This window comes from Camellia sinensis, chromosome 14 (assembly GCF_055761805.1).
Source record: "Camellia sinensis isolate YWXY chromosome 14, ASM5576180v1, whole genome shotgun sequence".
Taxonomy (NCBI): Eukaryota; Viridiplantae; Streptophyta; class Magnoliopsida; order Ericales; family Theaceae; genus Camellia; species Camellia sinensis.
The window spans coordinates 128,093,294-128,106,188 of record NC_138974.1 but is presented as its reverse complement, the minus strand read 5'-3'; the positions used below and the strand labels follow the sequence as shown (position 1 = coordinate 128,106,188).

The 12,895-nt window shown below is 40.1% G+C and overlaps 1 protein-coding gene across 4 annotated transcripts in view; it reads left to right on the top strand.

Moving 5' to 3' along the window:
* LOC114286125 (exocyst complex component EXO70A1) overlaps positions 1-4,248 on the top strand; it is a 108,208-nt gene extending 103,960 nt beyond the window's left edge. For all 4 annotated transcript variants that reach the window (XM_082904065.1, XM_082904068.1, XM_082904067.1 and 1 more), the window contains 2 exons: positions 3,565-3,818; positions 3,951-4,248. In XM_082904065.1, coding sequence (XP_082760191.1) covers positions 3,565-3,818; positions 3,951-4,068 — 372 coding nt within the window. In that variant the 3' untranslated portion in view covers positions 4,069-4,248. The remainder of the gene's footprint in view (positions 1-3,564; positions 3,819-3,950) is intronic.
* Positions 4,249-12,895: the final 8,647 nt, after the last annotated feature.

Below are 12,895 nucleotides of genomic sequence, written 5' to 3'. Positions count from 1 at the left end.
GTTGTTGTGACAGTTTACAGAGTCTTGCTGGACCCTTGCAGAAACTAACCGGAATCAATGTCGGGACAGTTTACAGAGTCTTGTCGGACCCATAAAGGAGCTAACCGGAATTAATGTCGGGACAGTTTACAGAGTCTTGTCGGACCCATAAGGGAGCTAACCGGAATCAATGTCGGGACAGTTTACAGAGTCTTGTCGGACCCTTAAAAAGTCGCACCCTCAAAAGGTGTGCCCAATCTGTCAAAAGGCGTGCCATCAAAAGGCGTGCCCAATCCATAAAAAGACGTGCCATCAAAAGGCGCGCCAGACACGCGGCGATGCACGTGATCGACAGTGCGCGTGTCGGCCTCTTCGTCATGTGCTATATAAATGAAGGCTAAGGCTGAGAGAACATGTGGAAATCAAACCAGTCTGAAACCTCTAAAAAACTCTTCGTGGGCTGAGAGAGATACACTGGTAACACTCTGTAACCAACCCATCTCTGAAACACTCAGCAACCATAACATGGCCTCTTCTTCCCGTCCAGCTACCCAGAACATGGCCTCCTCTTCCCGTGGTCTGCTCACGCTCTTTCCAGAACTGAACGAGCCCACAAGAGAAATAACTGGTGCGGTGGCCAGTGAACCTCAACCAAACACCTCTGGTTTTGCTCCGTTGAACTTTCCGATGCGGTCGGTGGAGCAAAAAATGGCGGTGCAAACTGATATTGAGGCCAATCAGTATACTCTGAAGTCATGTGTGGAAACCATGACTGCGGTCACAAACTTGTCGCACCGGCTGCAGAGCAGGACAAATGAGGTGCAACAGTTAAACTCCCAGCTGGCCCTGCTCCAACGCATGTATAAGGATGCGCGAGCAGAGATAAGTGTGCTAAAGGCAGAAAACAAGGAGCTGAAGCGGAAGGCCACCGTGATGTTCCGATTTGGAGGTCCACCATATGCTGTAGTGGAGGAGCAGGGAGGAGGCAACTTGCTTGGTGGTCTAGGAAACACGGAGGCAACACCGTCAAGGGCCGTCCAAGACGGAGGCAAGAAGAAGAGACCGGCTGCAGAGTGGAGACGAAAAATCCCACTGTTCCAATTTGTGTTGGTTTTTTTTTTTTTTTTTTTTTTTTTTTTTTTTTTTTTTGTGTGGTGTAAAATGGTGATCGGGGTGAGCCCCGACATGAATAAAATAAGTTGGTGTGCAGTTGGTCTTCTTCCTCTTTTTTCTTTTTTCTTTTTTTTTTTTTTTTTGGGAAGAATAAGAAGAAGAATAAAAATAATAAGAATAAAAAATGTATTAATGGGAAAGCAGGCTGGTGGGTGGAAGGTGTAGTGTTGTTTCGGTTGCTGTTCAAAAAAATGGAGTAAAATAAAGGAAAAGAAAGTGGGGGACATGAGGATGTTTTTGAAAAGAAGAGATAAAAAAAAAATATGGTAGAATATATTATAATGGTGTGGTGGGAACGTGGTGTTGTGTGAAGAATAAAAAAAAAAAGAAAAGGGGTCTCTTTAGGCAGGTGCATGTCGGCTAGTGGAGAGAGAGGGACTGCACTGCACAGAACTGAACAGCACCATTCACTTTACCCTCCATATCAAGGCTCCATAGGACTGACAAATCTCGCTGGACGACAATATCATCATCCAAAACCACGACTCTCTTAAAAGTCGGGAATACTTTAGGAAGGAGATAGTGTGAGTGAGAAAAAACAGATAAGTATTCTGTTCTAACACCAGTTGTAGATGGTTTATCGACACTGTGAAAGGAAATACGAAATTCCTCAGCCAAGGAAAGCTGTAATGGAGTCTTTTTTGGTGAACTGCAATTCTCTGACCTTACTGTTCTTTCAACCAGCTCCACCAGGTCTGCAAATGGTGTTCGATCCATAACTGGAATGTGCAAGCACCAAATATCAAAGATCTCTCCAAGTCTTTGATGCTGCAAAATAAGGCCAAGCCCAACACCATCAATCTCGGGTAAAAAGAGCAAGAGAGGAGAGCCGTTTAATCGAGATCCGCACTCGAATGGCGAGAACCAGCGAGGCGGCCCACCGTCCGATCTAATCATGTCCTTGGACAGTTCAAAGTAATCCTTCAAGCTCAACCATTGATCTTCCGGCATAGCCTCCGAGCTATCGCTGCGTTTGTCAACGGTGGCCGCCTCATGCAACCTTCCGTTGTCGGAGACGGTGAAAGTCGGTGGCTGAGTCGGCGTAACAGTCGCCGACACCGGAACTTTCCGTTTGAATTTGAATCTCCCGGCGGCCGGCGAGAGAACGGCTGAGAAAAGTCCTGCTCCGGTGGCTGCCGCCATGAAGTTTTCTCTCTCTCTTGTTTCGGACAATTTTCGGATTTATTGAATGGGCAATGATGGGAAGGTATGTGTAGAAAATAAGCGGAATAGGTTGAGGTCCGGCGGGCAGCTAAGGTAAGGTTGCCGCCCGCCGGGGAAGCGAAAATATTAGTTCTAAACCTGCTCTGATACCATGTAAGAAAAATTGATAGAGAGAGAATTAATTGTATGTATTATTGATAGATTGATATTGATATTTATTACAATGATTCATGATTCCTATATATAGAAGAGGGTGAGTGTGTAGTAGGTAAGGAGTAGGTGAAGTGGAGGTGGTAGTGGTGTAGTGGGTTAGGTTTAGTGGAGTAGGTGAGGTGGTAGTGGTGTAGTGGGTTAGGTTTAGTGGAGTAGGTGAGGTGGTAGTGGTGTAGTGGGTTAGGTTTAGTGGAGTAGGTTTAAGTGGGTGAAGTAGGTGGAGAGTAGGTGGATTTGAACAACATGCATAATATTTCATTTCTATGTGCTATATTAAAATAATATTTTATTACTTCTATTGATCATTTCACAAGATATTGATGCATATATATATATATATATATGTATATTATACATGTACACACTCACTTTGGTGACACTCCCGCTCTCAAGGTATTTTCACAAAGGATGCTTTTGAGCTTTCACTCAGAAAATCGGTTTGTTAGGGTGTGATGTGTAGTATCAATAACATGTATACACCTATTTGCACATTAAGTTTCATTATGTTCAGGATGCCTAATATGTGGAGTAAAGATGATTACTTCCACAGAATTGCTGTCATATTTCTGAAGAAAATAATATGTTATATAATTGTGCCTGTTTGTTTTGAAGTAATAGGTGCTATTATATCAAGGAAACTACCCTGGATGTTTAGCTAAATTATGCTCTCTTTTTATCTTTTGCCTTTTTTTTAGCCAAGCATGGCTTTCTTTTTGGTTCTATTATGATACTGCTTTTTCAATGTAGTTTGGATGTCCAATTATTGTTGGATTACCTTACCAATGTTAAGTCACCAATTTTTCCAAAAGCCTAAGTTGTTAGAAAATGGGCCCAACAATGTGTATCAAGTTGCCTAACAACCAGAATTTTTTATATTTTTTTATTTAAACTTCATGAGTGAGATTTTTAAGAGCTTGTCACCTGTGTTTCCAGCTCAAGAAATGCATTTGTGGGCTTCCCCGTTTTTAGGTTGATGATAAGCTAAGAAGTAGTTAGTTCAATCTTCAATGTGGATGTTTTGTTGTTATTTGGCAGATTTTGCAATGTCTGACAATTCAAGGGCTTTCATCATCAAGTGGGAATCAGTTCGGAGGTGATAGTGGGGGAAATAGTGGAGTTTCAAGGGCAATGGTGAAAGAAAGGTTCAAAACATTCAACATTCAGTTTGAAGAGCTTCATCAAAGGCAATCTCAATGGACAGTTCCTGACAGTGAGTTGCGCGAGTCTTTGAGGCTAGCTGTAGCCGAAGTCCTTTTGCCTGCGTATCGATCTTTCATTAGACGTTTTGGGTATGTTATGTTTTCTCATGCTTCCTTGTTTGCAAGTTTTAAAGTTTTTCTCACTTTAAAGTTCTATACCCTTGGTTGGTTGGTAATAAGACTGGATTTGATGATGGTGTGCTACTCTGCTTTTTCTTCTAGGCCTCTAATTGAGAATGGTAAAAATCCCCAGAAGTACATCAAATTTACGCCAGAGGATCTTGAACGGATGTTGGCCGAGTTTTTTGAAGGAAAGACATGGAGCGAACAAAAGCGTTGAATTTTTTTCTGACGAACTTGTTAATGGGGAGGTGCTCAATATCACATTAGTGGTAATAATAATAATGTGATTAAATAATTAGTTGATAGTGTATTCTTTCTCTTCCTAAATTCTTTCAACTGTTAATGTTTTAACCACAACATTATTATATGTTCTGTAGGAGATGTTTATATTATAGAAGTCCTCTCTCTCTCTCTCTCTCTCTCTCTCTCTCCCATTAACAATTGTAGCTGGCCATGTTTGTTTGGACGGATTGGATTAGCATTCCCATAACTAATAGTTCTGGGATTACGAATCCGTTGGATTATGTATCCTATCTTAACTAATAGTCAAGTTTAAAATAATTAATCCGTACTTCAATTGTTTAACCAAATATCGGATTAATAATTTTATTAGATTATTAGTCCAATCCCAAGCTCATGTCCACCCAAACAAACATGGTCTTGGTTTACAAACAGGAATTATGGATTTTGCTTGTGCATATGTAATGTGAAACCAAAGACAAGAGAGCACAATACATCAGACGAAACCATTGAAGGTAATTGCCAAATTGAAAGTACTATAATAAAACAAAAGGCATTTTCAGTTACTAAGTTTTGCATATGAATTGGTTGTACTCCTGTTTGAAAGTGAGATTCTCATGTCAGTAATGAACATTTAAAAATAAAAAATAAAAACTAAAATGGACAAGATCTCTCTCCCTAGACCTAGCTACTAGCTTGTCTATGCAGACAAAAAATGTGGGGTGATGCTACAACCCCGGAGTGACTGGGAAAGCTGTATTGTGTGATGTGGCATAAATAATATAAATGCATTTATAAAATTACAACATACTAACTTTCTTCGTTTACATGCTCACCTTCTTGTTAAATAACTTATTAGTTATAGTTCATAAATAGGTGATGTAATACTGATTTCACTTTGTTTTGGATTAAAAGAATATACATTGTGTTTGGAGTAGAGTTTAGGAGCGTTTGGTTTTATTTTATAATCATGATTCCAATAAAAAAAAAATTCAAAATTCATATCCAAATATTCAATTCAAAACTCTTTTTAAAATATATAATCAAACTCATTTCAAAATTCTATTTTTAAAACAAAAAAAAAACAATTTGAAAAAATTATTTTTTATTTTGTTCTTTAAAATTATTTTTTATTTTTTACTTTTTTGAAAAATATATTTTTATTTTTGAAGAAAACTATTTTTTTCCAAATATATATATATATATATATTTAATTATTGACTAAATAATTTGTTATAATTTAGATATATATGGCAATCCAAAAAATTTTTATATTTAAAAAAATTAAATATTTAAAAAAAAATATAAGAAGATATTTAAAATAAAAAAATAAGACAATATTTAAAATATTTAAAGAAAAATGCAGCGCACAAATATAGTAAATACATCACATTAAAAAAATAAATAAATATTTACAACAAAAATTACTTACCTGAAAAAATAAAATTAAGAAAATTTTTAAATACTTATAAATAAATAAACCTAAAACAATTTTAAAATACAATTCAAAACTCAAATATCTTTTCAAAATTCTTTTTAAAACTCATAACCAATAAATTTTTTTTTTTTTTTTTTTCAAACTCATCTCAATTTGATTCTTGATTTTCATTTGGATTTCATTATTTAGTATCAGAGTCAGGTTTCGATCTTAGGACCTATGGGTTATAGAACTAGTATGAATGTTATGTTTAGCATTATGAGTTAGTTGGGTCTTTTATCCTATAAAGAGGTAGTTAGTCTCCTCTACTCTCAGTACCGATTCAGACCACTAAAACACAAGCACTAGAAGCAGCTCTAATTACGTGGCAGCCAACAAGAGAGGTAAAATCACACCTTCATATTACAGTGCATATGCTTCACGCACTATGAAAAAAAAAAAAAAAATCCACTCAAAATGTAAAATAGAGGGAGAAGAAATCGTGTTCCAATTTCAGCTCTATTCTCGCTGAAGCTCTATTCTAGGTGTAGGGGTTTCCTCCGTTGTCCCTCTCCTCCACCGTCCGACGTTCATTCGTTGTCTCCGTCACCGTCTTCGTCTCCCTCTCCGTCTTCCCTCTCTCGCTCAAGCATTTGCAGATCTATCCTTCGTTATCCCTCTCATCCACTGTCCGACGTCTTCAAGTTAGTGCACCGTCCAGCGTCTTCTCCCTCTCCGATCGTCGTCCCTTGTCCAGGTTAGTTTCTCTCTAGCTTTTGTCCATCTCTTTATACACACACACACACACACACATATATATATATATATATATATAATAGGACTTTGAGAATGATTCTTATAATGAAATTGTTTGGAAATTGTAGTTGTAGCGATCTCAGTTTTGGTACTTCACTGAGTATGTCGGGGGTCGAGCTGCCCAGTTAGCTCGTGGGGGTCCAGGGGGCAGCGCCCCTTGGCGGGTCCAAGGACAGTGCTTTGGCGGGGGTCGAGCTGCCCGGTCAGCTAGCGGGGGTCCAAAGGGCAGCGCCCTGGCAGGGTTGAGGGGCAACGCCCCCAAAACAAAAATGCAAAATGCATTCGAAGTTGCTTGTCCGCTCGAGCGGAGAATGTTTGATTTCAGAAGTTTTACCTGTCTGCAAAAGTACTGGGTTAGTGTATTTGACGCTCGAGCGGGGCATTCTGTAACACCCTCAAAATAACTACATTAAACCCATCAAATAAATATGTATTGATATATAAAAGTCCCACAACCTTACATTCATCAGAGTTTCATTACAAAAGTATTACATGTTAACAACAAAAGCAAAATGCCCTACGGGCTTACAGCTTTCCAAGTTAACACTTGGTTACAACAAAAGAGTACTAACTCATTTACATATTTAGCCCTTGGCTTGAATTTACATGTAATACATCAAAAATAAAACGACAAAAGTATGTCCGCCTCTAGCCTCCCAAGCTATGTCCTTGGAGGTGGCATGCTACCTGTACCTGAAAATGATATTCCCATATAGGGTGAGCCACAGCCCAGTAGAAATACACTAAACCAACCATGAACAATGACTAAAAGATTAGCAATTGATAGATGGCCAACACTGATACATTCACATAAATCACATATTTATGTCATACGACTTATGAGTCCAAGTTACTTTTCATTTTCCCTTTTTCAACAGATAAGCATATTAGCTCTATCATCATCTCAACAGATATGTATAAAAACTATATCCCACATTCACAGATAAGCATATAAGCTATATCCACATTCTCAACAGATATGTATAACAACAATATCCCACATTGTAACGACCCAGAACCGTATACGATGATTACCAGTGATTAATTATGTGTTAGTATGATTTAATTGAAGATTATCTGTTGAACTTAGAAAATACCTGTTGAGATTACGACTTCGGGACTGAAATTGATGACCGTAATGGGTTCAGAAAACGAAATTGAGCACGCCTATGTGATACCGGGAATTTTTAGAGCCATTTGGGAAAATAAATTGAGAACTGAATTTCGTCTGATTCGTTAGGCCATGTTTGGCTCAAAGTTTGGCACAATTGTTTATAAATGATATATAGATAAGTATAAGGGCCTTTATTGACTCTTTGACTCAAAAACAAAAGAGAAGAAAAAAAATCTGGAAAGGAGAGAGAGAGAGAATTCGTGAGAAAGGGGAAGAAGAGGAGGAAAGAGAGAGTCAAGCTAAATCTTCTACAATTAAGTGATTAAGGTAAGGATTCCCCTCTAATTTCCTGGAATAAGGTTGTTACATCAATGATGTCGTGTTAAATAAGAGGATTGAAAGGGGAAATATGTTTAATTTGAGCATGCATGGCATGAATAGATGATTTATGGTTATATTTGTCATATTTTGAGGAAGAACCTCCATGGATTTAAGAATGAAGCTTTTATGCTCAAGTTTATGATTTTCTATTTTACTCCAAGATTTGAACTTCTATTGTTCCATATGGGTTTTGATTTGAAGTTTTGATGTTGATTTAAGATGGGTTTTAAGTGTTTTGGGTCTTGGATTTCATAAATGTGGAAAGTGATTTTGTAAAGAGGAGAATGAAGCTTGGAAGAAGAACCAGAAATTCGGATTTTTTTGCTCTGTACGCTCGAGCGGAGGGAAGCCCGCTCGAGCGGTGAAAACAGCCTCCCAGCAGTTTTGGGACTTTTTACAGTACGCTCGAGCGGCCAAAGTGGCGCTCGAGCGGGAAGGCCTTTTTCAAGAAAATTTTGGGGAAGTTGCAGACTTGATTTTAACATGTTAATTGCATCATTTATCATCTTATGAACATGAAATGAGTATGAATCAAAGTAAAGAAAGATTAGAATGAACATGAAATGAAGTAAAAGAAAGAATGAAGTGCATGAATTACAGGATTTAATGATAATGTGTATTGAGAAATGTATGACATGTTGATATTTGCAGGTCAAGATTTGAAGACCGTGCATTCGGTTTCGGAAACCCTCTGTGAGTAACATTTCTGTAAAGATATGTTATTATGAACTATGTTTTAAATGTATTACGTTATGCTATGCTTTGAAATGAGAATGTTTTCCGTGAATGAATGTCCTGATTTGCGAATCTAGTATGGCATCCATAGATAGTTGGGTCATGGGGGCGGGAACATGCAGGCCCATGCGTCATGAGTCATGGGGAACGGCATGGAAGGACAAGCCCATGACTAGTTACGAGATCTCGTAGACTGTTGACTGATAGACTGTTATGAAAGGTTCTGTGGAGTATGCCATTACGTATGTTCTTATGATGACTGATGACTGATATATGTTTATGATTGATTTATTGTGGATTTATGAAAATGTCGGACTTCGTTCACTAACCTCTTTACTGTTATGTTACTTGCTGAGCTCTAGCTCATTGTTTGTAATTATGTATTATAGGTGAGCATTCTGGAAGTCAAGCCTAGGCGGGTTCTCGAGCCGAGCCGCTGTTTTGAAGCCTAACAAGTGTTTTGTGTGCTCCGAGCCGGGGCTAGGCCTGGAAGGCCGTTTTGTGAGCTTTGTCTTGTTGTATCTGTGGCTTTTGCCTATGTGTTGTATATGATCTTTTATTGCATGTGATGTACAGTAAGTGGGTAAATTAACACCTTTTTGGCATGTAAATACTTGTTCATATTTACGCACAGCTCTTTGGACCATGGTTATTCGTTTTCGCTTCCGCGAGCCCCTTTTATTTATGTTTTGTATAGCAAGGCCTGCGGTAATCTAGGATTACTGGCCGGTCTCGTTGCCAAACTTCTAGGGGCGAGTTTGGGGCGTGACACACATTCACAGATAAGCATATAAGCTATATCCACACTTCACAAAGATAAGCATAAGAGCTTTATCTTCACTTCTCTAGACAAGCATATGAGCTGTATTTACGGAGTTCATCCCCTATCTTCTCCCAATACTATTCGGTTTAGAGGTACATCCCCTATCTTCCCCTAAACCGCGGAGTACATCCCCCATCTCCTCCTCTACACATAACGTATACAAACACATTGGTTCTATACACAATCACTCAATACATACAGTTAATGTATTCTATCAACCGTCAAATTCCATGACACATTCCATTGATTAGTTTTCATTTGCCTAATCATCATGCATTGTCTACAACAATCACGACTATCCTCCACCGATAGCTCAAAGCAGTTATCTCTAAACAGAAAATAAATGCACAATGGATATTCAATCGACATTTCAATTCGGTGAGTGATAAATAATTCAACTACACCCTTTTTCCCCATACATTCCCAATCTCAACAATTCCACTTCATTTCCTCATTTCTCACAATTAATTATCTCAATTAATCAAACAATGTAATTAGGTCATTTTTCATAATTACCATTACAACCCTTGGGCCCCATTTTCATCAATGATTCAACATTTATTACATTCCTCTATACCAAACATACATCTAGGTTTATTATAAACAAAACCCCAACCTTTGTAAAATAACACAAAAGCCCCAATCTTTCACAAAATCACCAAACCAACCCCAACCTCTCAAAATACCAAAATTTAAAGACAAAATCCATAGAGAGGAGTAGGATATCCCTACCTCAAATTCGGAGCTCCAAAGGAGAAGATGACAAAACCCAACGTGCTCCAAATCTCGAAATTTTCAGATTAAAATGTAGCCCTCGACGATCAACAACTTTTTTGTAAAGGCCAAAGATGAGCAAATCACTCCTACTAGATCAAAACCTAGAGAGAAGGTAGAGTTCTAGAGTGAGAGGCTCAACAATGGTGGTTTTGGAAAAGTAGGAGAGAGAAGAGAAAGTGAAAAAGTGATTTGAAAAGTCAAAACACGGAACTTAAACCCAGTCGACCCGCTCGAGCGTCAAACACCCCGCTCGAGCGTCACTCACAGACTCCCGCTCGAGCGTCAACAATCCTGCTCGAGCGGCGGATACACACCCCCAGAACTTTTACAGAACCAGGTCTCCGCTCGAGCTTCCAACTCCCCGCTAGAGCGGCACTCACACAACCCCGCTCGAGCGGCCAACTCCACGCTCGAGCGTCCAACACTGCACAGGAAATACTGGATGGGTGCAATTCCCGCTCGAGCGCCAGAACCCCCGCTCGAGCGGACAGGTCAAAATCTGGGCAACTAGTTTTGGTTTCTAAACTCAACCAACCTGTAACAAACCTGCCCAACACATCCTATAACTCAAATACAAAGTAAAAGGATGTAAACAAGATAATAATCAACTACCAACATCCACAGACACATGTCCGGATCACTGTACAACAAGAGTAAACCCGGGATCGCTATAACCTCCTCCCCTTAAAGAATTTCGTCCTCGAAATTAAGCACAAGTTTTCAAAAATAAGTTTTCCTCCATTTTAAACAATGTTACATTTTAACATTCAACAATTCGACCCATTACCGGTCACCCCCTCCCTTTAACAAGAGGCACTTCACAATATGTAAACAACATATGTACTTTCAACATGCATCAACATTACGCATTTCCTTTCCAATTTCAACAATATATTCAACATATATAATGTTACATTCAACTTCCATATGAGGCAAGTTCCCAAAACATACTTCCAATAAACCAAACATTTTCAATGTTTCACAACTTAAGACATATATAAAAGCTCTTAAGTTCAACAATAGTTCAAAATCTAAATACAAGATTACATATCAACAAACACGTCCGGATATTTTTCGCGGACTTCCAACTCACGTTCCTAAGTGGCTTCCTCCATTCCGTGATGTTTCCACAAGACTTTCACCAAAGGAATGGTCTTGCCACGCAGGACTTGATCCCGCCTATCCAAGACCCGAACCGGTCTCTCCTCATACGAGGCATCCTCATCTACCTCTAAATCGGTCCAATCCAACACATGCGATGGATCCGGTTCATACTTCCGAAGCATACTCACATGAAACACGTCATGTACTCCGGACAACTGCGGCGGTAAGGCTAACCGATAAGCAACCTCGCCAATCCTCTCGAGAATCTCAAAAGGACCAATGAACCGAGGGGATAACTTCCCACTCTTTCCAAACCTCATCAAGCCTCGCCTAGGTGATATCTTCAGAAAGACATGATCACCTACCTCAAACGCCAAAGGCCTCCTCCTACGGTCGGCATAAGATTTCTGACGACTCTGGGCTGTAACAAGCCTCCTACGGATAAGCTCAACTTTCTCCGTCGTCTCCCTAACCAACTCCGGACCCAACAAAGGTGCATCACCCACCTCAGCCCAACATACTGGAGACCTACACGGTCGGCCATACAAGGCCTCAAACGGTGCCATACCGATGCTAGACTGAAAACTGTTGTTGTAGGCAAACTCTACCAAGGGTAAGTGCCTCTCCCACGTCCCACTGAAGTCTAGGACACAACCCCGAAGCATATCCTCGAGGATCTGAATAGTACGCTCGAACTGCCCATCAGTCTGAGGATGATAAGCCGTACTAAAGGTCAACTTAGTACCCAAGGCACTCTGCAAACTCTGGCACAACCTGGCGGTAAAACGAGGATCTCTATCTGAGACGATCATCACTGGGACCCCGTGCAATCTCACTATGTCCCGAATATACAAGTCGGCTAGATGATCTACCGAATCTCTCACGCACATAGGAATGAAGTGCGCTGACTTAGTCAACCGGTCTACAACCACCCAAATAGCATCACTACCCCACTGAGTCCTCGGAAGACCTACAACGAAGTCCATAGTGACATGCTCCCACTTCCACTCCGCAATAGGCAAGGGTTGCAACAAACCCGCTGGCCTCTGATGCTCGGCCTTCACTTGCTGGCAAGTAAGGCACTTCGATACGAAAACAGCCACATCCCTCTTCATACCCCGCCACCAAAACTGGCGACCCAAATCCTGATACATTTTAGTACCTCCCGGATGCACCGCAAGGCGCGAATGATGGAACTCTCGGAGTACTTCCTCTCGGCAAGACTCCGGCACAAACAAACGGTCTCGGTATTTCACACTCAGATCGGGATACACCGTCAAACCCTTTTCAACCTTCCCAATGGAGATCTTCTCTCGGAGAGATTCTACCTCAAGGTCACCTCTCTGTGCCTCTAACACTCGTGTCACAAGTGTAGGCTGCGCAACAACAGAAAACAAGGCCGCAGCCTCAACGGATTCACTCAGAAGTAAATCAAACTCCCCAAGTGCTCCCAACATCTCCCATTCTCGGATGGCTATACTAGCTACATCACTAATGGATTTCCTACTAAGGGCATCAGCCACAACATTGGCCTTTCCCGGATGATAATGCAGCTCAAAATCATAATCCTCAATGAACTCCATCCACCTTCTCTGCCTCAAATTCAAGTCTCTCTGTGTAAACAGATACTTTAAACT